The sequence below is a fragment of the Psittacula echo genome (assembly GCF_963264785.1).
Source record: "Psittacula echo genome assembly, chromosome: 8".
In the NCBI taxonomy this organism is placed as follows: domain Eukaryota; kingdom Metazoa; phylum Chordata; class Aves; order Psittaciformes; family Psittacidae; genus Psittacula; species Psittacula echo.
Genome location: NC_137744.1, coordinates 21,450,090 through 21,476,443, shown reverse-complemented (window position 1 = coordinate 21,476,443; position 26,354 = coordinate 21,450,090). Strand labels below are relative to the sequence as shown.

The following is a 26,354-nucleotide window of genomic DNA, read 5'->3' as shown; positions in this document are numbered from 1 at the left end:
ACAAACAGATCCTGAAACATTTATCCCAAAACCTCCCAACGAAGGACACGGGCCTCAGCACCAGAAATGACCTCAAAGGCAGAAAAGCAAACCACCTCTTGCCAAAGGCCAGCACCTCAATGACAACCAGGGCTTTATCTGCTTTCAGGCTGACAGACCTCCTGCAGCACATCTCATCATGCAACAGCCCTCCACCAGCACCAGCTTCTAGTGGGAATTGGATGGAGATACCATTCTTTCCCTTCCCAGAAGAGAAAGGAGCATGGCTGCACACACCCTGACATCCATAAAGCACTGGATAACCCAAATGAGGGGATGCTGCAGCCATGACTCCTATAAAGCCAGTGCTGGGCATTCCCCTAGGAAAGCACCAGGGAAAGAGGAACAGATACTTGCCAAATGACTCCTCCCCAGAAGAATGAGAAAAACACATAGAAGGCAAGGGAGCCCCAGATCACAAAGTGGTTCATCCACGTCCAGAATCGGGTATCTAGTGCTAGCTGTGTGAGTATCAAGAGAGACAGAGAACAGGCGTTACATGCAGAGCACATCTCATTGTATTTATATGATATCTCAGGCTGGTTTCACATTAAGGTTGAAGGTTCTCCAAAGAGCCATCTCGGTACACGTGCACCAGAGAACACAGAATCACAGCACCCCAGCCTGATTTGTGTTGGAAGGGAGCTTAAAGCTCCTCCAGCTCCAACCCCTGCCACGGGCAGGGACACCTTCCCCTAGAGCAGGTTGCTCCAAGCCCCTGTGTCCAACCTGGCCTTGAACACTGCCAGGGATGGGGCAGCCACAGCTTCTCTGGGCACCCTGTGCCAGCGCCTCAGCACCCTCATAGGGAAGAGCTTCTGCCTAAGAGCTCATCTCAGTCTCCCCTGTCATTAGTGCAGGTATTTTCAATACAGATTGGCACAACATCAACAGGGCACCAGAGAGGTCCTAATTATAACTGACACTTTTTAATAGGATAAATCTGATACAACCTCTGCTGTGACAGGGCAGAGATGTCTAAAGGTTACAGGGTCTGTAATGGCCTCCTGCCACCACCTGCTGTCCTGAACCAAACATAAAAGACCTTTTGTAAGGTCTTATGCAAACTGTTCCTTCTGGAATGCTCTAGGAAACAAAGCAGATTTGCCGCTGTTATTTGACAGATGTGCTTCTGTGATCCTTCTGGTGTTTGTTTAAGCCATCTCTGAAACAATGTGAACAAACACAAGGTCTTTATTGCTGCTCTCTTGCTTGAACTGAATGCCAAGGGGTAAAAGTGTGGGGAGAAATCAACCAGAACCAACTGAAGCTCTCAAAAGAGGTCAAATAATGGGATAATAGTTTAACTAAGACATAAATACTTTAGGCTAGTACAGCCCAGGAATACAGACCACAGGCTACACAAATGGTCAATAAGGAAGTTCTGCCTCTACGGAAGAGAAGATTTAGGTGTGGTGGAAACTTCACCTTCAACACATTTCCTGCACGATTTGACAGCACATCCAACATGCATTGGAAAATTACCACAACTGCCTGCAGAAGGCAGGCAGATCCTCACCTTCAGCGTGACGGTGAACACCAGCACAGTGAAAACAATCGTCCCAAAGGTCCAATTCCCAAAAACCTGGAAAACACGTTACATTGCCACAGGCGTCTGCAGCCATCTCCTTGGAGAGGCACAGCAACAATGATGAGGACGGGGGTGCAAGCAGGGACCGGACAGGATGGAGCAACTACTATGGGGTGTTGATGCTCAGAGAGGCGATTGCTACTGCTACTCTACCCTGTGCCATGCAGTGCCACACAGACGGAGGACCCAGAGCTGGGATGGTGACAGGTACAACCTCCTACTAACAGCAATGTCGATACAAGTCATTAGACCACCTGTATGTCATGATCTCTTGGTAATTTACTCAGTTTCTGCTTTCTTGCAACACCTCTGCTCATCATCTCAGTTTGCAGAAGGCACCAAGTGTGTATTTTGCCATCTGGCTTGGGTTGCAGGTAACTAGCGACTACGCATAACAAAAGAAAAGCAGATACTGTCTATGAATCCAAATGATGGCAATGAATGGGAGGGATGCTTACCAAAGGCTGTCAAGACCTGAATGCATACATCAAAACAGAAAGTGAAATGTAAAAGCTTCCAAACAATGCAACAAAATTAAAGTCAATAGGAGCGAAAAAGGAGTCAATCAACCAGACATGGATACCATGAACAATTGCTGGTAGCAGTTCTCACAGGCAGAAGTGTTTACAGAACAGGACATAACCACACAGCTTCTTTTAAAGCCACACAGACTTGACCTCTGAAGGCGTTTGCAGAACAAGTCAGTGCTTTGTGTTCTAGTAAATACAACCTGAATGGCTATAAATACAGAAAAGCACTGAATCTACAATACAGGGGCTTGATTGCATGTAGCTGGGGCTATAAATGCTGGCATTGATGCGACATATGCAGACACATAAATTTCATCAGCATTTTTCCAAGTGTTTGCTGCTAAAAAAGTCTAAGGTGTTCTCCAGGGTCAGAAGTGATGGTGGAAAGAGGCTTCCCATCGATGGAGATGGGTAACACACTGCATACCCCCGTGGGGAAAGGGTCCTGAGACAGCCCAGGCCACCACATCTGCACCAGGGCTTGGCTCTGTACTCAGTGAACCAGCAGAATGAAAAGAAACAAAGAAAAAAGGGAAAAGAAGAGAAATTCAGCTTCTTTTTAACCTGCTCCTGCCCTGGGCCATCGCCTGGCATCACATGGAACCATGGAATAGGCTGTGCAGAGCTCACTGGGTTGGAATAAAGCTGTGTGTGAGACTTGGTTCTTTTACCTAGCGAGTTTAACCAGCTCTGCCCTGTTTCCATGGCGATTTGGGAAACGTTTCATCTCAAGCATTTGCTGCAGAATCACACCATAAGCAAGGCTACGCCGTCGGACAAGACTCGAGACGCACCGCACAGATTAAGCGTGTAGCTATTCCCTGCCAGGCGTATAGAGGGGCAGGGCACAGAAGCAGCAGTCATCGCTCTCCCTTTTGGGTGTGTTTTGGTGGAATTACCTTCCCATTATCTTCCAACGATGAGTTTTGGAAAAGAAAATAAACCCCAAAGAAAAACACGAGTCCTTCAAAGGCGCCCAGAAAGGTCCAGTACAGGAACGGCCTCCACTGCAGCATGGCATTATCAGAAACCTTCCTGCCAAAAGAGGGAGCAATGAGAACATCACCATCACGTTCAGGATGTGCTGTAAAGCCCTTTGCAGCCAGGAGATCAGCTCTGGAGCAAGCCCTTGCTGTAGGGGACAAGGAGGTGAAACACAAACACCTGCCATAGATGTTTGCTATAAGCAGCTGCTGGTCACAAGTAACCGTATGAGGTTCAGCGTATTTTCTCCTTATCAAAACAAAACCCAGCCCAAAGTGAACAGCTCTAACACCATCCTGAGCCTCTCCCACACCCCCTGCACCACGCACAGTGGCTGATATCAACTGCTCAGTTTCAAAACCAGAGCAGCCATATGGGATGCAGCGAATCATCGTGTGCTGCCCTCTTTTTGCTGAAAGCACCAACTCCCTGGTTGAGAAAAGCTCTGCAAAGCCCATTCCTGGAAGCGGTGCCTTTCTGCACAAGCTGAAAATAACCTCCTGAATCGTTTGGAGGGTGTTTTTAACACGGGGGCTGTAGCAGGAGGCTTGGAATATCGTACGGATGAGATCTGGCACAGAGGCGGCAGCAGCAAAGGGATGCGCGATGGGCAGAGCTGTGCATGGACCACAGGCAGAGCCCAGGGAGCGGGGGCAGCTATCAGGGCAGGAGGGAGTCAAAGTTTCCTGCATCACTATCTTTTCAGATTACCTTCCTTAAAATCTGAAGATTGATGGGGGGAGAAAAGCACCAAAAGTCCCCATTCTTTTCTCATTTTAACCCTTAACTGTTAAAGCAATAGATGGATTCTCAGCAAGATGCACCTTGCAAACCGGTGTGGTGCTGGGCTCCTAAAACTGCAGTTTCTAAACCAGACCCCTACTGAATCCTGTGCATGATGATGCAGCAACAATGCTCTAGCCTACCACAATCTGGGCATGAGTAAGGAGCATGGATAAACCAGACTGTAAGTGGGGCTTTTTTACTACAAGGAGAGAAAATACGTCCCTCTGTGAGCTCTGTTTTGCATTCACACTGAAGTCCTGCGGTGCTCATCGTAAACAGGCTTTTACAGCCCCTCAGACTAGAGATCTGCAGTGCAGCAGCTCAGCACTGCACACAGCAGCAGTCCTGCATTTAGCAGCACATACATAGGCATGACTATTCAACCTACAGCTACCTGCCTGCACAATTCATGCTTTCCCTCAATGAACAGACCGCAGAGATCAGTCATCAGCCCAATGCATGGGGTTGTTGTTATTGGTCTATGCCACACTATATTCAATTACCTATTTAAAGATACAAGAGGTGGCACTTTGCCATACAAGTGGAGGAACGCGGAGGTCTAATCAATCATGGATCTGAGCACTCACTTCAAAAGCACCCAAGCCCCTTCCTACCTTCACAGTGCTTGTTGCATTCTGATTTTTCCATACCTAAAGCAACATCCACACAACGCCTTTAGGTTGCATGATGTCTGATTCCCCATGCTGACCCTGCAAAGGCATCACTCTTGGCTTGGCCATGGTCCTGCCACACACAGCTCCTTCATGCTGAGGAGCATCGTATGATGGTGACAGGGCTTGCATAGGGCAGTGGCCAAAGCAGTCCCAACCTGTGCTTGCTACCCATCAAGGGAATTAGCAACAAGGATGCATGAACAGGGCCTTCCCCAAAAAAAACATCTTCCTTACTCCTTCCTGAAGGGCTGCACCCAAGCGTGAGTACAGGGGCAAGGGTGGGAGGAAGACGGGAAGCATCTCTGTTTCCATGGGGGGTTGGATCCTCTCCCCACCGCAACCAAGGAAGGGGAGAAAGCAACCAGCAAAGCAGAGAGAGACTGTCTCCTCTTAAACTGCCCTTTTCCTGGGCAATGCAGCAGAAAACTCTGAGTGTGTGGATCAAAGGGCAGAATTCCCTGGTAACAGGCTCTGATCTGGGGATTTGCCCTTTGGAGGGGAAGCCTGGGGGATGATATCCATTTAGACAAGCTGAGAAACTACCTGCCTGATCTGGGCTTCAGAAACATTTGTCTTTCTCAAAACGAAAGGACCTTTTTTCCCCTTGAAAGCTAGATCTTCCCTCCATCCATTACATGCTTTATAATGGGCTTGGCTCACGCTGCCTGGCCCAAAGCTAAGGTGAATGGATGGTCTTGGCCATACTTGCAGATTGATTTTTCCTATGGATGAAGAATTCCACCTACAGTTTATTTTTCTTACAGAGACACAGCAGTGCAGTTGGCCAGACCAAATACTGTTAAGACAGCAAAATAAGTAGAAATAGGCAGTAAACAGGACATTGCTCAGCTCTAACACGGAGCCAGCAGGGACAGAAACAGCCTTTTCTGCAGTTCATGGTGACCCCATCACCAACACAAGTGCTGACACTTGCTCACACTCCTGCACCAACACAACTTAAATCATGGTTAACCAAGCTGTGCACAGGCTTACCCAGTCCAGTGCTACTTACATATAGAGCTGAGGATCCGAGGTCAGCGTGTCGATGCTGATGTGCTGCTCCAGGAGGCTGTAAGCCAGGATGGGTAGTGATGTGAAGCAGATGTTGTACATGGTAAGATAAGCAGCATCGTACAGTGGCTTGAAAGAGGAAGAAAGGGTCAAATGAGACAGAAATTCCACTTTAGAAGTCTTCCCACAAAGAGATTTAAACTTTCAAGCTATTGCCTCTGTATGTACCCCTACAGATTCATCTCTTTTTCACAGCCACATGGGATGGTTTCATTTGACAGGGGTCATGCTCCATGCAATGCAAGCTGCATGGCCAGGACCCTGCTCCCATTGCCAGGAAGTTTGTAACTGGCTGGTCTCATCTCCAGCCCATTCTCCACAAAACCATGATTCAACAGCCCCTATGACAGCTTTCCCATGGCTGCTCTTGTGCTGCTGGTTCTATTTTAATACACTTGATGTCTCCTGTGACTCCCTAAAGGCTAGACTGGTTTACAGGAACTACAGCTTCTTCTTTTAAAGAGGGGAGAAAAAAAGGCAAGTGCTTCTGCCAAGAGAAGCAGAGAATTATCTCATTTACTCCTCCTCGCCATTGCTTCGGAGCCCAAACAGACACACAAGCCCATTAAGCTGACACAAAGGCCAAAGCTCTCATCTCCAAGCATGTGAACCCACTCTCCACACCCATCTGTCCCTCTGATGCTCACTTGGACTAAGCAAGTGATGACACTTGGGATGTCTCTTTTTAAAGGCTGTCACAAAAGAATGAGCTGTTCTGCCTTCAAAGAGACACTTTCAATGCAGGGAAATGCAGCACAGGGAAACAAATCAGGGCTTCTTTGAAAACTGCTTCATTTAAGAGAAGCAGAAGCAGCAAAATCGGGTGGTGACAAACTAGCTAAACCCCTCTCTCATTACTTATCTGTGTTCCTCGGTGGTGGATGGGAAAGGAAAGAAAGCAGATTTCTTTCTTTTCAGCTATGGGTCTCAAACATATTATGCTTTAGATAACAGCATTTAGCAATCAGGTCGGTTCCTACTGTCCTCTACAGCAAGGTGAGGAAGGGAGAGGGTGCTATAAGCCAAGTCTCTGCTAGGACACCTCATTGCACCGCTTGCTTTTTATCCTGGCTCTACAGACACATCACTGGAAGTTACCTGCTGTGAGAATCCACAGAAGAACTGGTATAAAAACTGCGGCAAAATGAAGCAGAGGTTCTGGGGAAACAAAGGACAAGCAGTGAGCAGTGAAGTGAGGACTTCTCAGTCTAAATCCAAACAATTGTTCCTATTACCAACCACTAGTGCCTGACATAACACTACCAGACAACCTGGGGCACTGTTTTCTACCAAGCACAAAACTAACCCAAGGAGCAGTTAGTATCTGCAGAAGAAAACCATGCTCACATTCCCCTGTAAGCACTAGTTCCAATTGACAGGCACATGGCAGAGACATGTCCTGATCCAGGGAAGGAAAACAGAGCTACAGATGATCCTGTTTATTATTTGTTTCTATTATTGAAGTAATCCATAGCATAAGCAAAGGCATAAACTGCACACACATCCTTACCTTATAGAAGAAATACTGTACAAGGTGTGCAATTCTCACATAGTATAAATGCCCATGTGCTAGTAGCAATTTTCTTAAATGCTTAAACTTTGGCACAGCATAGTCACTGTTTCTGGAAGCCTGACGTCCTTCTTTGCCTTTTATACCTGGAGACAGAAGCATGGCAAGCAGTTAATCCCTAAAGGGTAAGTCCCTGGAATCAGGACTAATGTTACAGTATAGGGTTAATCTCTAAGGGACTGGAATCTGGACTGAGGCTATGGTATAGAGATGATCCTTAAGGGACTGGAATCTGAACTGATGCTATGGTATAGGAATAATCCTTAAGGGACTGGAATCTGGACTGATGCTATGGTATAGGGTTAATCCCTAATGGACTGGAATCTGGACTAATGCTATGGTATAAGGATAATCCTTAAGGGACTGGAATCTGGACTGATGCCATGATATAGAGACGATCCTTAAAAGGGACTAGAATCTGGACTGATGCTACAGTATAGGGATAACCCTTAAGGGACTGGAATCTGGACTGATGCCATAGTATAGAGATGATCCCTAAGGGACTGGAATCTGGACTGATGCCGCGGTATAGGTTAATCCCTAATGTACTGGAATCTGGATTGATGCTGTGGCATAGGGTTAATCCCTAATGGACTGGAATCTGGATTGATGCTGTGGTATAGGGTTAATCCCTAACGTATTGGAATCTGGGGTGATGTTATGGTATAGGGTAATCCCTAAGGGACTGCAACCTGGGAAGATGCTATGGCAAAGGGTTAATCTGGACAATGCCACCCACTAGGTTTGTTCACATCACTGTCTCCGGGCATGACATAAGGCAGTATTTCCCTCTCAATGCCCCAGCAGAGTAACACACTGACGTGCTGCAATCCTCAGCATGGTTTTGGCTCCACACCACTCAGCCCTCCCTCTGGACTTTCTCAAGCTATATTTAGGTTGAGCTGCCTGAGCTCCTATGGAAGAGTGTGGGGCGGCGTATCTCAGCAAACCCAGTAACAGATAAGGAACTGGTTTCCCCAGGGCTTGCCTGTATCTCGCCCAGCCTGGTTACTTCACAGCACACACCTGGTTGTTCCAGATGTACCCACAGAGCTGAGCTCAAGAAAGGCAGTTTTGTTCTCTCAAAAGCCACATCCAACCCAACTGCCCTGGGATCTCATTCATTAGAGGGCACTGTGGCATTTCCCACAGCCCCAAATAAAGAGGCTGCTCTTTCCCTTCCATCAACCCTTCTTTATTACAAAGGTATCCTGTGATTCAATGTCATACAACAGAACTGAGCATCAGTCCCCAGGAAACACATGTGGGTGCACAGTGGAGTTACAGGCAGCTGTGACCAGTTATCCTAATATAGCCTGATGTTTTCATTGCACTGCCTGTGCCACAACTGACAGTAATCACCATCAGTCTGCTGCCTGTGCCTTTATTCTCTGAGCAGCAACCAAGCTTTACCACCTTCAATGTGGCCGTACAGTTTTTGAAGGCCATCTGTAATTCTGACTGATGAAGAGAGTGATGCTACTGAAGGTGAGCAGTACATGACCATATCCAGCCAACCCTGGCTCCAAAGAAAACAGCAGCAGACTTCCTGCATTTTCCAGTGGGATCAATTTAGCCACGTGCAACCAGAAACAGACTGAGCCCCAGTCAACAGCAGACAGCTCTTAGGCATCAGATGGGTGTTATCAGAGGGTCTTACCTATTCCAACATGTGCTTCCAGAATCATGCTGACATCGTTTGCACCATCCCCTATGGAGAGCGTTATTGGGCTCCCTTTGGTGTTCTTCACCATCCGCACGATCTAAACCAACAAAGGACAGAGCAGAAACCAAGCATTCAGTTAAAAAGGCTCCAGAGACCCCCAACTGCCCCATTTGCAAGAGCCCCCCAGGACAACCAACCAGGGAAAATAACACCAGGAGGGTTCACATCAATAAACCTCCTTGTTACTTCCTTCTCAGTCACCAACCAGAGCAAAAGCCAGGATCCAGCTGCACAGGGATGAAGGACAGCGTTTAAAAACAACTGCCAGGCAGCAGCATCCTGCCCTTCCCTGCTGCCAGACCCTGCTCTCCCAAAGATGGGACTTCTCATGCATTCTAGGGGGCAGGAAACCCTCCCGTGTGGAAGGGGGCAGAAACACGCTGCTTATCAGGCTTGGATCCTATCCGCTGGTGTGAGGATGTCATGGACTCCACTTGAGGAATTTGGAAAGGGAAAAAGAAGAGAGGGGGTTGTTTAATTCTACTTGGCTTGGGCTTGTGGCTTCCTGCAGGCATATTAAACAAAGGGTTTACATTCACATTTGAAAGACTGATGTGTTCCCATCACACTCCGAAGTTCAGATGAGGCTTACACATAAGGCTGTAGAAGTCCTAGGTGATCATGATCAGGTCAAGCCCCAGCTGATGGATTAAAGATGCATCACATCACATAATGATGTGCTTCAGCCCATTAAAAGCAGAGTGAATACCTGTGCTTTCTGCAAGGGAGCCATCCGGCAGCAGAGGACTGCAGCACACTTCAAGCAGATCTGTAGAAAGATGCTCTTGTAATTACTAGAACCGGAGTCCTGAGAAGGGTTCAGTATCAGCGACAGTGTTGAGCCATCTATAATCAGGCCATACTCTTGGGTCAAGGTCCAGCTTCTGGAATGCAAGGAACATGTTTGAAACAGAATCAGACTTCAGGAAATTAACTGCTTGTATCATAGAATGGGTTGTGCTGGAAGGGACCTCAAAGCCCATCCAGTTCCAACCCCTGCCACGGGCAGGGACTCCTTCCACTGGAGCAGCTTGCTCCAAGCCCCTGTGTCCAACCTGGCCTTGAACACTGCCAGGGATGGGGCAGCCACAGCTTCTCTGGGCACCCTGGGCCAGCGCCTCAGCACCCTCACAGGGAAGAGCTTCTGCCTAAGAGCTCATCTCAGTCTCCCCTCGGGCAGGTTCAAGCCATTCCCCTTGGCCTGTCCCTACAGGCCCTTGTCCCAAGCCCCTCTCCAGGTTTCCTGCAGCCCCTTTAGGCACTGGAGCTGCTCTCAGGTCTCCCCTTCAGGAGCCTTCTCTTCTCCAGGCTGCCCCAGCCCAGCTCTCTCAGCCTGGCTCCAGAGCAGAGCTGCTCCAAAACCACTTCTGTATTAATCTTCTCCCCATCCCATTTAGGGGGCTTAGCAATCTTAAAAAGCTTGGATTTAACACACCCTTTACTAACAGAACTGTGTAACTAAGTTCAAAACTAACTACTACTAGAGATGATGAGCAGAGTGAAGGAGCCAGTCCCCAGGGCCATAACATGGTTCTATTTCTCTACAGGCTTTGCATCCACACCCAAAACACACACGGACCGGGTCCTCTTGCTCACTCACCTCTTCAGTCCCCCCCGGCTTTTGGGAACATCCTGAATCAGCTTTTTGTGGTACTCCATCAGCAGCTCATGGAGCCGATCCTCCTTCCTCTCGCTGTCGCCCACCGTCCTCGCCGTCAGCTCCAGCAGCTCGGTGCTGGTCTGGAAGAGCCTGCAGGCGTAGCACGTGGACTTGGCAGTTTCCATCTTGTCTCCTGTCAGCACCCAGACCTTCATGCCAGCTGCGTGCAGGGCTTCAATCGTCTCTGCCAACTGCTCCTGCAGCCTGCGAGAAGAAAAGCATCACTTCATGGGCTGGGCCTTGCTGCATCCACAGAACCCTTATTCTGCAGGGAGGAAACACCAGCTCGAGACAAGCTGGTTGATTATCCCCTGTGCTGGAGAGACCACTGCCATAGGAATAAGGATTAGAAGTCAGCAATCCCAAGCTGTTATTTGCAGCCAAAAGAAGCAATCACTGCTTTACACTGCCAGACCTCAAGTCAAGAGTAAGAGTTTAATTTACACATGCAGTTACTACATCTGCAAGAGAAACGGGATCTGTTTTGATGTGCAAATTAACGCTGCGTGCTTAATTCACCCTCTAGAAGCTCGAGTACTTCCGTAGTTTCATTAATAAATCCTAATTCTTACTACACCAGCCAATTTTAGCAACTAGGGCACTGTGGAATGGTTGTGCCATGGAGTAATTAATTGTCCTGGACACTTCCAGCATCTGCCTGGATGCTCAGCTCCACCACAGTGAGGCAGGGAGAACCCACAGATACCACAGTGCTGGTGGTGATGGTCACCTCTTTACCTGTCTTCTACAGCTGTAGCCCCAATCAAGTGCATGTCTGCTTCTGTGTCTTCAAAAACCTTTGCCATCTTTTCCTCCCTGTCCTGCAGAGCCATCTTCGCTTCATTCAGTTGTTTGTCTATTTTGTCATACTCCTTTTGAGTGAGTTCTTTGAAGGCCACGCACAGCGTTCTGTAGCCATCCTGGTAGGGGAAAGAGGGAAAATAAAGTGGACAAGTGCTCTAAAAGCAGGTTTTCTCCACTCCCCACTTGAGGGTTAGTGCTTTTCTCCACCATCAGCGCTTCCTGGCAGGACTGACCCTGACAGCAATGACAATTTGTTGGCTTAAAAGACCAATTTCTCTGTGTTTATACAGTAACTTCTCCCTATCAGAGTAACCTTGGTTATGATTATTATGTGCATCTAATAAGGCAGAGAGAAGGACCAGTGCTGAGAGCGTGCATCCAGCAGGGAGAGCAGGGACCACGACTGGGACCAGGCACTTCTCTCCCCACAGTAAACAGCCTGCTCTTGTGATGTCTATTTTTAACTGGCATGGGAGATGCTTGGACACAACCGTGATGGAGACCATATAAGTAAACCAAAGCTCGACTAAAGGTGGAAGCCAACGAAACAGAAAAGGAAAAAAGCCTGGCTTCAAACCAATGTGAAGTGATGCCTGCATTTTCAACACTTCCCTCCAAAGCAAGGCCACATCCCTATGTTTGGAATAAGGCTTTCCTGACCCCAGGAGCCAGCCAAATTCCATCCACGTGCTCACCATAGCATTGCGGTCCACGTGGACTTTTGTTTGTTGGATTTCTTCTTGCTGCACCCTTGGAAAAATAGAGGAGTCTGCTCCTTTACAGAAGAGAAGCAACTTCCCTGAAAGCAAATTATAAATAGTTTATAGCCATCACACGCTGCAGAGAGACTTCACAGCTTCAATAGCTCCAGCAAGTGATGCAGAGGGAGGAAATCTGGCAGGACTAAAGGCAGAACTGCTGGAAGCCCAGTGGCCTCACACTAACATGTGCAAAGTCTTCGTGCCCTCAGGCTGGACATGGGGTGCCCCTTCAGCCTCTGAGCAAGCTTTCTTCAACAGGCTGCACATAGCAGTTTAGTTTTTCCTATTTAGAAACTCTGGCAACCCTTCTGGGGAGGATAAACCCAGCATCCTATAACCTTTTGGGCCTGACACTTGAGATGGATGGTGACCTCTGAGTTTCTGTCTCCTATCCCCATGAAATCCCACCCTACTTAGGGGATCAGTCTCACTTCTCCCCCCATGTATTTGTACTTTCAGGCTGGAACAAATCCAGCAGCAGCTTCCCATAGGTCATTCTCTCCATCTCTGTCTCCCCCCCTCATCTGCTGCTGGTGCTCAATGGCAGCTATGGAGAAAATCAACTCTATCCCAACCAGACCCACTACAGAACTTAGAGCAGCTTAGAAAACCTCACAGCTTTGCCTCTGGGTTACAGCAGTAAAGGATGTGTTCTATATTTGCACACATGTATGAGTCCAGAAATGCATTTTAACTGTACCTGTGGTGGTTCTCACAATGACGCTCATACGGCGACGGACAGGATCGAAGTTCAACACATGGAGAAGCTGGTACCTTCAGAAGAAAATAAAGCAGCTTAGACTCAGTAGAAGAAAACCAGCTATTTAAGACATAAAAACACTGAGTTTTGCTGCAGAAACCAATACACCCTACACTAGGCAACGTGCTTTTTACAGCTACTGCACAAGAAAGTGGAGTAAAAACCCCTCCGGTGCTGCTCTGAACATGGGGCTGAGGGTGCTGGTGCCCAGCAGTGCACTGAGCCCAGGCTGCAGCACCGTGTACTGCAGACAAAGACACTGCCTCCAACATTCAAGTAAGGAGTTTCACCATAAGGGTAGCAAGAAGTGAAACTTGCTTGGGAAGGCAAGGTCTCAGGAAGTGCCTGGATTAGCTCAGTGATCCTCGGATGCCCCCCAAGCTGTGAGCACAGGGGGAAATCTATTATCAGCTCAGAAAGGGAAAAGAGTGACAGGGATGGGAGCCACATCACAAAGTTCAGGGCTATAGCATCCTGCTGTGAGGCCCCATAAGGTCAGCAACCACTCCATGTATCCCAGGAGCCACTTGCACAGCACTGCAGGCACTAAAGGGACCTGAACTCAGACACCACTAAAAAGCCAGCAGCAGCTTTTTGCAAGCAAAACCTTTCATTGCGCACCTTGCTGTGCTGCACTCTGTGAAAGGGAGGTGAGTTTTGGGGCAGGTCAGCATGCTCACAAAGGAACAGCTTTGCCCTTGCCAGGTTGGCTGTGTTGACCACACTCGATGTAGGCTGGGTGGGTGCCAGTGCAGCACAAGCAGCCCTGCTCCTCAGCAGCATTCCCCCCCCGGCACTTACATTTCAGTTTCGTTCTTTTGGTTTCGGATTTTCATGAAATCATTTTCGAGTCCTAGAAAAGTGAAACCATACCTGTCAATAAACAAAAGGACAGAACAACATTGAAAACACCCGTTGGCACAGGTCGGACATTCACAACGTTCTCGTTTCACCTCCCGCACAGCAGAGGAGAACGATGAAGTCAGGCAGCCTGAGCTAAAAAGCCTGACTGGAAGTTTGCTTGCTCCATGCAGAGCCTGCTATGATGTGCTGGCAGCACTCCCATGACCTGGGGAGCTGGGCATTGCAGTGCACAGATGCTGAAAGCCTCTGGATGCAGCCCCATGGGTCTCCAGCAGATTTACAAGCCATAAGCAAGCACACACGGCTGCAACAGGCTCTGTCTAAAACCTAGGGGCTGGTAACAGCATAGAATGGTTTGGGTTGGTGTGGATCTTAAAGCTCATCCCGTTCCAAACCCCTGCCATGGGTAGGGATACCTTCCACTAGAGCAGGTTGATCAAAGCCCCGTCCAACCTGGCCTTGAGCATCTTTGGCAGGATTCCAGTGTGGGTTTGATAACAACAACCCAGCCTGTTATCTTGCCACTGCAAGCCAAGGACGCAGGTTGGCTGCAGTATGCACACAGTAACTGTTCTCTGTTTCTTGTGGGTTAAAACCCATGGCCATGGGGCTCCAGCAAAGGAGCCTCTGCCCCAGCCAGGCTCTGCAGCACCAAGAAATTGCTCAGGGAAGACCCTTTGCAGAGCATCCCTGTTACAGGGAGCTCATTTAAACCCACAGGCTCACACTGCTTCACAGAGCTGAGGATCAGGCCCAGTGTTGGTATCACAATGACCTTCCCATAGAGCACTATGGTCTTGACTGGGAAAAGAGGTCTATTTCCTTCATATAACCCTCAGCTCCCTCCACCAGAGAGAGGGAATGAAACACCCCACCACCTTCGTATCCTTACTTTTCCGCGCCTTTCACCAAAGCAATCTCGTCTGGAGAAGAGGAGATGTAGGTGTATTTGCGCTCTGGTTGCCCCATCAGCCCATCCACTTGGTCTGCTTCCTTGATCTGCACAGTGTGGCACAGGCAGAGGGCTCGCAGGAACAGCTCCTCACGGCTCTAGGCAGGAGGAAAGGAGAACTTGTTACCAGCTTAACACCATGCACTGAGCCCACCTCACAGCCCTTGGTGGTGCTCTTGGTGTGTGCACGCTTGAAAACCACATCACCAGCACCCGCTCTTTTGGCTGTATTTACCCAGCCAGGAGGCGACCACAAGCCCCTAACAGCCATCAACAAGCACATTCCCTACCTTTTCTGCTTTGCCATAGTACTTTAGGGGTCCATCGGTCTGAGAGAAGCCATCCACCTCCGAAATGCAGTCCTTGTACTTGTGCCCATCGATGCAGCACTCAATGAACTCCATGCTGTTCTCCGTCAGGGTCCCGGTTTTGTCCGTGAAGACATATTCCACCTAAAAGCAAGCAAGCAGGCTGCCCCACTGCACCCCAGACCCACACACCAGGGAAGGAGCCCCCCAAACCAGCAAGCCTGGGGCATTTTACTGCTCCTTTGCCAACGGTGGGGAGTACTTTGCTGCTATCCTAACCTGGTCCTCCCAAAACACACCCAATAGGAGTTACACCACTGTGTATTCTACTACTTTGCTCTTCAGAGCAGCTTCTTTTTGTTCTCCAGCCCATTGCACGGGTGCCTGAAGCTCCTGAAGACTGAAATCCATTTCCACGATCATCTCTTTCCCCTCATCCTCTTTAGTGGGTCCTTTGCTATAGGTCCTAGTGCTTCTATAGCTGCTGCCGCAGATCTGCTGCCTCCTCTGGGGGTTTTCCACCTTGGTGCTGGATTTAAATCAGGTAATTGCTACTCCAAATACTTATTGATGGGGTTTAAAGCCAAACAAGAAGCTGGAGGCACTACACAGACCCTCCGCACAGCCTCTCCTGATGCAGATAAGGAAAGGGAAGCCTGGGCTGTCTCATGCACATCTCTCTGGGCATGCAATTTTTATTAGTCCTTGAAGAGACATCAGGGTTTTCATCTTCAAATTGAGGCAGTGAAAGCAAAACCACCCCGACAGGCAGAGCCCTGTGCCCGATATTCCCCAATATGGAAACAATTGACATGACCCAATTCCTGCTCTTTCATGCTCTATTTATAACCTCATCCGTTTCATGAAGCGAGTGGAATCACATTAAATGGAAAGTGCCACCAAACCGGCTGAAGCTCTGCCCTGAGGGGACCATAAAGGGCTGCTACAACAAAGGTTCTATCAGGGAGGATGTTTTCACCCAAGCAGAGCAAACAGCATGTTCTCACCTGCCCAAGCTCTTCGTTCAAGTCTGAGGTGTTCACCAAGGCCCCCTCTTTTATTTCCTCATCATACATCTCCTTGTCCCAAGAGATGAAGAAGGAGCCCAAGAACTTCTGCATCTCCACCGTAACGTACATGGAGACTGGGATAATGAAATTGAAGAGGACCATAAATGACAAGAAGTCCGTGAACATCCGCAGGACCTGCGATGGAAAACAGGGAGAAGATGATGCAGTTAGTGCCCATTCAGGAGTGGTTCACATCAACACCTCTGGGGGTTTAGAGAGCTTTTCTCTAAGGTTAAATGGAAAGAGACAACCTGAAAATACAGCTAAGATACAAAGCTAAATTCCAACTTCCTTTGATGCAGAAATCTCACTGTCTTCTGCAGATCTACAAGGGTAGAACACAAGAGTGCATCTCACTACTGAACAGTGACCAAACAACATTTTATTCAAGTATATTCCCCTCCAAATACACTAGAGTACAAGCTCATTCTGATCTCAAGTAATAGGAACAAGAAGCAAGCTACAGCAAGGGTACAACTGATGCAGTGACATCCCTGTAAATCCTACTCAATAATCCATCAAATAACCAATTTCCACACAGTTCCATTCACTCAGGCTTGACTGCCTGTGTCTCAGCAAGTTGAGGAAGCTGGCTGATGTGACCTCAATTCAAGTTTGCCCACTCAAAGCTCAAAGATAGCTCGAGTTCAGATAAGGATCCACGTTAAATTGGCTGCCGTGTTTCTATGATATAGAGTATTTATGCTTTGCCTTGCTGCATGCAAGCATTGCAGTGCACAAGCACGAGAGAGGCAGGAAAGAAACACAAAGAGCAGGAGAGACAGAAGGAGACAACAGCCACAGGACTCACTGGGCTGGCAACAGACACTATCACACTAAATAAACCCATTCAAATAAAGCCAGAGGAGGTGCTGAAACACAAATCCCCTTACCTTGAACGTCTCCCTCTCTTTTTTAGTCTTTTCGTTGTACCAAGGCTCATCATTAAAGGGATTACTCTGCCACACATACTTCAGAGTGGTGCACACAGTGGCCTTGCTCAATAGGATGCACAAATACACTATCAAGAAAGCGTTGATAGATCTGAAAAACAGGTTTCTTCCTTCAGTTCTTGCAGCTATTTTTATATAGAAAACCATGCAAAGAAGCAGGAACAAGACTCCCTTTTAAGAAGGGAATTACAGAACAAGCGCTTTTGATATTCAGGGTCAGTTCATGTATATTAACATCTCTTAACTTTGTTTCTCTTAAATAACACAGCTATTAAGTGATGCAGCTTCTTAAAAGATAACACTTAATCAAACACACAGATTTTCTACGCAATCAGAGAGCATCGAAACAAAAGGCAGCAGATTAAGGGATTATTTCTCTACAAATCATCCATTAAAACCCGAACCCAAATGCTTTACCCATCTTTTGCAGATGAGAAATACTCACTTTTCTACAGCAGATCGTTTCTGAGACTTCCCTTGGTAGTTCAAAGCCATTTTCGTTTCCATTCCAGTATAGACTGCAACTCCTACAGGGTATTAAAGCAGGGCTCATAAGGGACTTGCAGCCCCGGATGGACCCAGCTTGCACTTACACGTATGGGGCACCAGCATCTACATGAAACTCAAGTCTTAGAAAGGGGCATTACACAAGAACTGTTCAGCTACAGGAATCCCCAAGGCTGCTAAGTAATGTAACTGGGTATATCCCAGAGCATTGAGCAGGAGCCTATGGATCACATATAGTCAGAAAAGCCATCAGACTTCCCTAGCAGCATCACCCTGAATCACAAGTGTCTGGGACTGTGATCCTAGCACATTCTCAGCAAAGGATTTGGGATCAATTCCCTGCTCTTCCCATCTCAGGCAACAAGAAAAGCTTGTTGAGGTGTATTAACACAACCTGCACAGCTTGGCAGCACTGCAGATACAACCAGCACCTCCTGATTTCCCCCTTCACCTTTGCAATCAGCTTGCATACCAAATGTAACTGTATTTCCTCTCCAGATTTAGTGACGGACACCTACATTTGCCATTATTTATCCAAACTATTTAAACAGATATAATAATAACTGTTCACCATAAATCTTCTTGGTATTTTTGAGGGTAGCACCTTTCAGCAACAGGTTTTCAGGACCCAAAGACCTAAATGTAAAAGAAGTTACAGCATTACATCACCCAAAGGACATTCAAACTGCTTTCGAATTTAGACCCAGAGATAGATCATAAAGCCAAACAAATGTTCTTTAGACCCGATTCCTGGATTTGTGTGTTAAATTGGGCATTGCTTGAGTTTCTTTCTCTCTTTATATACTTCTATTTCCATTTTATCTCACACAGACTATTCTTGGTGCTCAAAGTTCCAGATTTAACGGGGGATTATCACTAAAGGCTTTTGAGGAATGTGTGCAGAATGTTCAGATCTAATATGTTCCATACTTACCTAAAAACCTGATTTGGAAGGCTTCAAAAACCTGTCCATTCTAACACAGCCAATCAATGGCACCAAAGCTGATGGCTTATTTTGCTCCCATTCATGTTTTAATTTCTCTCTGAAACCCCCATCCATGACCCTCTGTTGCTTCGAGGGTCCAGACAGACAAACCACAGCACAAATCACAGCCAGCATCACTCTGGGGTTTGATGACTTACAAACATTATACGCTCATATTTTACCTGAAACACTCTGAAGTATATGTTTCTGCTTTCCTTTGAATAACAGCATTTGGCAACTGCCTGGTAGATTTGTTCCCCACCAGCAGGGAGGACATTACCGGTGGTCCTGCACTGCTTCCCCAAGAGGGGCTCAAACAAATCACAGCAGGGCAGTAAGTGGAGAGGTTGACTACAGGCCTCTCTTAGTAATGAAATACTTGGAGTGGTTAAAGTAAAAGCCACCATTTAGGGTTAAAGAAAAACCCTAATGATGGCAGCCAAAGCTCAGATCCTTGAAATTCCATGGAGAGGCTCAACCTCTTTGAGAAGGGCCAGTGAAAGGGCTGCAAGACCAACCTGGCTACGGGCTCTTGGTTACTTCTGTAGATGAAGATTCTTCCAACAAACCTGCAATAAAAACATGAGGAACTTTGTGTTATAAAGAGCTACCAGAAACACACTAAACAGAAGTAATGAGATGGAAGCAAACACAAACACGTGCATTTGAGAGTTCAATGCTTCAGCAGGGTGGCTGCGCACAGGGCAGGGAGAAGCCACACAGCCCTCATGGCCAGGGACAGCCACCAGCAGCAGCACCTGACCATGTCGGTGCACTCCAGCACATCCCCATTACAGAGCACAGAACCCAGCAACCCTCCTTCAAGGGATTTAACCACAAGGACCAATTATCCTGGAAGTCATTTAGCCCAGTGCATTTTACTTGGGAAGCAGAGTGGCCTGAGGATGGGCACATGGACCATGACCACAGCTGAGCCAACAAAGAATAGCTCATTTCATAGAATCATAGAATAGTTCGGGTTGGAAAGGACCTTAAGATCATCCAGTTCCAAACCCCCTGCCATGGGCAGGGACACCTCACACTAAACCATGGCACCCCAAGTGTTGCACCAGGGAGGTTTTGCTGCGAAGGAACCAAGCCCTGAAATAGTTCAGTGTCCACTTCGCCATCCTCACATGGAAGAAGCCTGGCAGCTTATCATTGCCTTTAGAACCTTTTGGCCTCTGATGAAAACACCCTTTGCTTTGTTGAACTGGAACTTCACAGAATCCCAGACTGGTTTGGGTTGGAAGGGACCTCAAAGCTCATCCAGCTCCAACCCCTGCCACGGGCAGGGACTCCTTCCACTAGAGCAGGTTGCTCCAAGCCCCTGTGTCCAACCTGGCCTTGAACACTGCCAGGGATGGGGCAGCCACAGCTTCTCTGGGCACCCTGGGCCAGCGCCTCAGCACCCTCACAGGAAAGAGCTTCTGTCTAAGATCTAAATCTCCTTTCTTTCATCTTAGAGCCATTCCCCCATTGTTAGATCCCCTAACTGGTGGTACTCAGGTGTCTGTGGGGACATGACACCAGGCAGCTGCAGGGCAGGAGGGGCAAGACAGGCAGACTCACTTGTAGAGGTCAGGCTGTGGCTGCTCACACTCGATCGTAGCAGTGAGGGTGTCGATGGCTTCATTCGTGCAGAGCACAGTGGTATCCCGCACTGCATAGTGAGTCTGGGCAGAGAAGCACAGCGTCACCATGATGCCCCAGCAACCCAATCCCTAGGTTTTATACCCCATTACTTAAAACACCACCAGCAAAGCCTTGTCAGCACCAGCAGCTCACCCAAACCCTCACCCTGCTCCCACAGAGCATCACTCAGTGATAGACTGAAGTCTATAAGAGAAACCACAGTGGGAAGGAGCTGCTGAGGAAGGCATGCACCACAAGCAGAGCATCTTTGGCTTGTCCCTAGGGTGGGGTGATGCTGCAGGTGCCCCAGGGGCACAGGGGCTCCCGGAGACCACTGATGCGATGCTCCTGAGGGTAACCAGACAGCAGCTCGGGCGCACAGGGACCAGGCAGAGCGCTGTCAGACTCCAGCCTATTTTTAGCAGCCACTGTTGCGAAGGTTCATCTCTCACAATTAACTGGAAAGCCCACAAAGGATCCGCTCGCTGCCTCCCGGGCTCTATTTATAGGAGCTACTCAGAGCTCCAAGTCACGGCGGCTGCACGGCAGGCGGCCTCCATCCATCCCCAGCAACAAATCCATCACAAAGCTCCTCCGCTCCTTACGTCCGCGTCCCCCTCTTGCGCTACGCCCCGCGCGCTGTAGTCATGGCATTAGCAATGCCCACCTTCGTGCTGGTGTGGAGCCTGCCTGGCTTTTTGTATGGGAAGAAGAGACACAAACACACAAACACCTCTGGTATAAACCATGGGGTTTGTGGAACATGATGCAAAGCTGTGCCCGGTACCAAACCCTGCCCTTGTTGGGGGGGTTGATGCTGCTGTCACCATGGATGCTGTGCAATTACTGAGTGGTACTCGAAAGCTTCAACTCTACACTCTCTACACCCTGGGTCCCTTAATGTATTTAGAAAACACGTGTTCTTTTAGGTAACGTATGACTGGGGATTTGTGCTTCAAAGAGCCCTGACAAGATCCTCTCTATAGTTCTGCTTCGGTTTCACTTCACCGGGCATCCTTCCCACATCTTTGCCCTGACATGCCCCAAACACCAGAAAAATCCCCACCAGGTGGCTGGCAGATACCAGTGCAGATGAGGTTTGGGCTATGCTTCCCTGACCCTCTTTGTGCAGCAAACCCTGGTTCCTCATGTTAAACCTATTTCCCCAAACAGCACTGCCATTGCTATGCCCTTCCCCTCCAAACTCATCTTCATCTCGGCAAGAAACAGGAGACAGCTCCCAGTCACCTACAGGACTCCAGAAACCGAGAAGAAAACCCACTGCAGTGCTTGATACAGCAATTCCATATTGCACTTGGACTCAAAAGTCAGCAACAACCAAGACTCCGAGGTTATGTGAGCTCATGCAGACAATACACCTGACACAAGTAAGCAATTGCCTGTTTAACATGGTTATCTATTCCCAGCCTCAAGCCACTTCAAAGCTCCACTCCTCTTCACTAGAGGAACCAGTACAGTGCACCAGCACTGCACCAGCTCTTACACAGGATTTCCAGCACTGATTAACAGCCACTCATAAAGAGACAAGCCACAGAGCCCGTACCATACACATCACATTGAAAACAGCATTCCCATCGACTTCAGAGCACGCTGGAATGAATCAGGTCATTTTGAAGTACCTTCCAGTCTTATACAGATACTAGCAACTGCAGCAGTAAGTATTTCTGACACACAAGTGCAATGAAATGTTCATGCCTTCTGATGTCTATCAGGGTTTTTTGCTGTTACTGCTTCTTTCCTCAGGTTAGAGAAGGCGGCATGAATAAAGGAATTAAAGCTGAGGAGGAGATCCATCCTCAGCAAGACTGATATCAAATTCCAGTGCCTGATTCAGGGAAAGGGAGAACAAAAAGCCCCAGAGGCGATGTTCTCATGCTGGTGAAGAATTCCCCAAACGGATCTGGAAACGCTGCCTCAGAAAGTCCCTGACCGCACTGGGAAAGCTGGGTTAAGCACCAATACATTGGCATGCCCTGGAAAGGAAGCTGAAGCAGCTGCAGGCGCTGCTTTACCAACATGGGGCTGGAGCAGGGAAGCACTAACGCACCTCCCATCATGGGCAGGAAGGCAGTGAAGCTGCCTCAATGAATATCAATGCCATTTGGAGCAGTACCAGCAGAAATGGCTGTTGGAGGTAAAGCAGAAAACAACCCCCGGGGGCCCTCGGTACTGACGCACAGGGAGCAGACAGAGGGAAGAGCTGTTAAATACAGCCACAGGGATGGGCTCCATGGGAGCACCCACCACTTACACATACACAAACCCTGTGCCAGCACAGCTTCAGCTCCAGGCCCCCAGTACCCCCAAACACCAGCTCCCAAACTCTGCCCCATCCATTCCCATCACCTTGAAATTGGACTCGCCATCGAGGCTGGCTGTAGTGACATAACACGTCCCGTCAGTGCTGCTTGAGGCCAGAAATATCAAGTCACAGGGGAAGGTCTCATCTGCTTTCACTTCTACTATGTCTCCAACCTGGGGAAAAGGAAGCGTTTTAGATGAACAGCTTTATTGTTGCTATCAGATGGTCACAGATTTAGCTTCTCTCAAAACCTAGAAGAAATTATGTTGGCTAAAAGGGAAATTAGGGTTCAAGAGGCATATCGGTCCCCGAGCATCACTGCACAGCCCAACAGGTCCACCCAGCCCAGAACCAGCTCACGGTGCCTACGTGGCACAGCGTTTATTCCTCTGCTAAATCTTTATAGAGCGAGAGACTGTACTTGTCTGAAGTGCGATGTGATAAATTAATGTCAAAGCTAAGTATACTTTCCTGGTGTCCTTGGGAGAGCTGGAAATGGAAGAGGACTGCCTGTCCCAGGGAAGTGCAGAGCGCTGACGGATCTGTCACTTGTCAGCCCCGGTACAGCTTTTGTGAGACAGCTTTTCAAAAGCAATCAAACAAAAAGCAGCTTCTCTCTTGAACCAGGAACAGCTCTCGAAGCACCTCATCTGACAGTGAGCTCACCGGGACAGCTCCAAGCTCAGCACATCCCTCCTCCCGTTTCCTCATCGCACACCCTTGCATTGCCATCGGCTTCAGCGATACCCACACATGAGTTCTCTGTGAAGAGTTACCTTGATTTTTTCACTCTCCTTCCGCACTTGCTTTGCATTTTCCACAATGAAAACATTGCTTTTGTTCACTTCATTGTCAGCTCTGTGCCTCAGCCAGTCCTCGTATCCCTAGGCACGCAAACACAGGCGACACAAACTCATGAGGAAGCAAGCAAACTAACACAAGAGGATGAGTAGGGATGGAGAGAAGAGAGATTAAAACAATGAATAAACCAAGCAGCCCTCAGACCTCCCTCGTGCATGACAAAGCATCCACCAAAGTGGCTCAGACTGAATCAATTCACTTTAATAACTTCATATGCATATTTGACAGATTCAGAACAGATTAAAAATAACACACACGATCTATATGCAGCGCATGCAACGAGCAGCTAAGCCACTGTAACGTGTTGCTATTATTCTCAGCGTTGGCAAGAACAGGCTGATAATATGAATAATACACTTAGCACCCTGCAACTCTTCCCTATGGTAACGCAGGATGAGACTCTTCCTCTTCAGTCCTTAGCGAAAGAATGAAACATTCAGGTTGGAAGCAAATGGGTTTTACTCTCGCTCTCCCTTTCTGACCCCTGTAGAAGAAGCTTCTTTTATCATTCAATCCCCCTGCAGAGGATATTTTTAATGGCCCATGTCCATATGGTGGGAGGAAAAAGGGCTTTTAACACCATAAGATGAGGACACACATTTTCAGCAGCTGAGTGGCTGAACAGAAACTGTCCTTTCCATTTACCACCACGGGAGCAGAGCGTGGGCTACATTTACAGCGTGGCTCTGCAAAGACTCAGAGAGTATTTCTAAAGAGAGAAACAAAATTCAGCAGTAACCTTTACTGACCCTCACAGTTTGCTTACAACAGTGCCTACAGAGATGCTTTATATTGCCAAAACAAGAGAGACCAATAACCACACTCAGCTGGTGCTCCGCAGCCTCTCTTGCACGGCACCAGTATAAATGCCTCACCTCCTGAGAAGGGTTCACCAAACCTATCAGCCCATTTTGGTGCCTTCAGAGTGTATTCAAACACACACTCATGGTTTTCCTCTACCACAAGTCCCAAGGAGCATCTTCATCTCCCCACACTGACACTGGTACCTGTTTGATAGCTGTGACAGTGATGACAAAGAAGAGAGGGAGGCCACTGGTCACCGGGCTGGTCGGGGTGTCCACTATCACCTGCAGAGAGAAGAAATGTACTGCTGACAAGTGGGTTGCAGGAAGCAGAAGCTGCAAGAACTCTGGTACAGGGGAAGAATGGTGCTCATCCCACTGGGTGTACGTAACAACCCATCAGAGAAGGAAGGGGCACATGAGAAGGACCACACAGGCATCCCCAGGAGTGCTCTCCTCCATCTCCACCACCTCCTCCTGAAGACCATGGGATATCCTTGGGTAGGAAAAACCCTACCAGAAGTAGCTTAAAACCTACATTTGACCTAGCTCTAGTGGGAAACAAAAGCCTAGATGAATGGGCTAATGAAGATGGGCTACATAAGCACAAGTACTCAAAGTGCGGATGCCAACAAGCCTCCTCCCACCATGGGGTCCTCTGCAGAGGACTGAGGCAAAGAATGGGGATGGGCAAAGGCAGAAGCAGTGAAAGAAGTGAAAACCACCCTAATTTCTCACTGAGCCACAGGAGGGCTGTTTCTCCTCTTTAAGAGGGGCACATCTGAAACCTAAAACACAGCTGATTATGAGAGGGAGGACAATACCCATTGCCTTGAACCATCAACACTCAGAGGTTAAAAAGAACATGCATCAGCCCAAATAACCTATGAAATACACTGCAGAATGGAACCTGAATATTCAAGGAAAACAGAAATCCACACTTTGCCTTTAAGCTCTCCAATTTGGAGTTCTAAGCATGATTTAAGCACAGCAACCGCGCAAGGGCCTTGGGGTAGATAGCTAGATCCTTCCTGAGCTCAGTGTGGCACTCAAGCAGCAAACCCAAGCTCCTTCATCGTTAATTAAACCTTCGGGCTGCAGGTTCTGAGTGTATCATGAGCTGGCCTGAAGGGTAAGAACAGCAGACTAGGTTCATAACTAGGAGGAAATAGCATAAGGGGAGGACAAGCTGCCCTCCTGCTCCCCCTTCTACCCCAGTGCACATGAAATTGGCCATTTCCCTGCTACCCCTGGAGCGGACGGGAGCACGAGAGGCAGATGGTGAGGGAGAACCTCGGCAGAAAGGCTTTGTGTGGCCACAAAGGGGCTTTGTCTGCCTCCCCTTGTTTGCACTTCCCTGGCACGCTCACAAACAGCAGCATCTGTACGTGTATTGTTTCAGGCTGCCTGTAAAAAGCTGTGCTAAGGACAGGGCTGCTCTTATCAGCTGGCAGGAAGCTACGTGGATTTTAGCCCTGTAGTCTGCAATGTTACCCTGCAGCACTGCAGCCACAGCGAGAAGAGCCAGAAGGTATTGAAGTGGAAGGAATACACCCCAAGAAGCAGCCAGGGAAGGGGCATAGGAGTTAAGCATAAACCAAGATAAGCAGAACAAATACTTCCAGGAACACAAAGCCCTGGCTCATTCCAATTGGTGTAAAGGTAGAAACCAGACTTTGGAATAACAACCTCAAGCGAGGATAGATCCATGGACACATTGCACACAGCACACGTAACGGCCAGTCACTGGGGTGGCATCACTGAAATATAAGCAAGTCAGATCTTGGGAATACCAAAGGAACTTTGGCTTTTAGCTGACAAAGGCAAAGGAGGGGACCTCCTGCTTCTGCACTGAAGACACAGTTGTATGTATTTGTTTAAACAATACGATGTCTGTCCACACAAACACTTTTATAGAGATAGGAGCACAAATATGAGATGAAGTCCCTGGAATAGCTCATTTATGTGTTTGGACACCGCATTCCCAGCACATCCCGTGGCTGAATACTGCTCTTCCCCTTCGTGGCTGGTAGAAAGCCGAGGGACACACAAGCAACAAGCCAGAACATCAAAGGCAGACTCCTTTGAAGCTATTTTTGAGCTGTTTCAGGACTTCAGCAGCTTCGTTTGGATCCAC

At 48.2% G+C, this 26,354-nt stretch overlaps 1 protein-coding gene across 7 annotated transcripts in view; it reads right to left on the bottom strand.

Moving 5' to 3' along the window:
* The window catches only part of ATP11C (ATPase phospholipid transporting 11C (ATP11C blood group)), a 56,627-nt gene that overhangs the window by 9,662 nt on the left and 20,611 nt on the right, over positions 1-26,354 (bottom strand). For 4 of the 7 annotated variants that reach the window (XM_080625029.1, XM_080625031.1, XM_080625030.1 and 1 more), the window contains exons 4-27: positions 24,422-24,502; positions 23,330-23,437; positions 22,598-22,726; positions 20,168-20,271; positions 19,114-19,164; positions 18,182-18,246; positions 17,549-17,630; positions 17,044-17,194; positions 16,088-16,285; positions 15,063-15,224; positions 14,713-14,870; positions 13,758-13,829; positions 12,897-12,970; positions 12,131-12,234; positions 11,370-11,551; positions 10,572-10,835; positions 9,681-9,855; positions 8,906-9,008; positions 7,186-7,331; positions 6,774-6,833; positions 5,617-5,744; positions 3,060-3,195; positions 1,559-1,624; positions 397-500 (exon numbers count right to left, since the gene is read on the bottom strand). In XM_080625029.1, coding sequence (XP_080481155.1) covers positions 397-500; positions 1,559-1,624; positions 3,060-3,195; positions 5,617-5,744; positions 6,774-6,833; positions 7,186-7,331; positions 8,906-9,008; positions 9,681-9,855; positions 10,572-10,835; positions 11,370-11,551; positions 12,131-12,234; positions 12,897-12,970; positions 13,758-13,829; positions 14,713-14,870; positions 15,063-15,224; positions 16,088-16,285; positions 17,044-17,194; positions 17,549-17,630; positions 18,182-18,246; positions 19,114-19,164; positions 20,168-20,271; positions 22,598-22,726; positions 23,330-23,437; positions 24,422-24,502 — 2,903 coding nt within the window. The remainder of the gene's footprint in view (positions 1-396; positions 501-1,558; positions 1,625-3,059; positions 3,196-5,616; positions 5,745-6,773; positions 6,834-7,185; positions 7,332-8,905; positions 9,009-9,680; positions 9,856-10,571; positions 10,836-11,369; positions 11,552-12,130; positions 12,235-12,896; positions 12,971-13,757; positions 13,830-14,712; positions 14,871-15,062; positions 15,225-16,087; positions 16,286-17,043; positions 17,195-17,548; positions 17,631-18,181; positions 18,247-19,113; positions 19,165-20,167; positions 20,272-22,597; positions 22,727-23,329; positions 23,438-24,421; positions 24,503-26,354) is intronic. The other 3 variants (XR_013957581.1, XM_080625034.1, XM_080625033.1) reach the window with 1 other exon arrangement.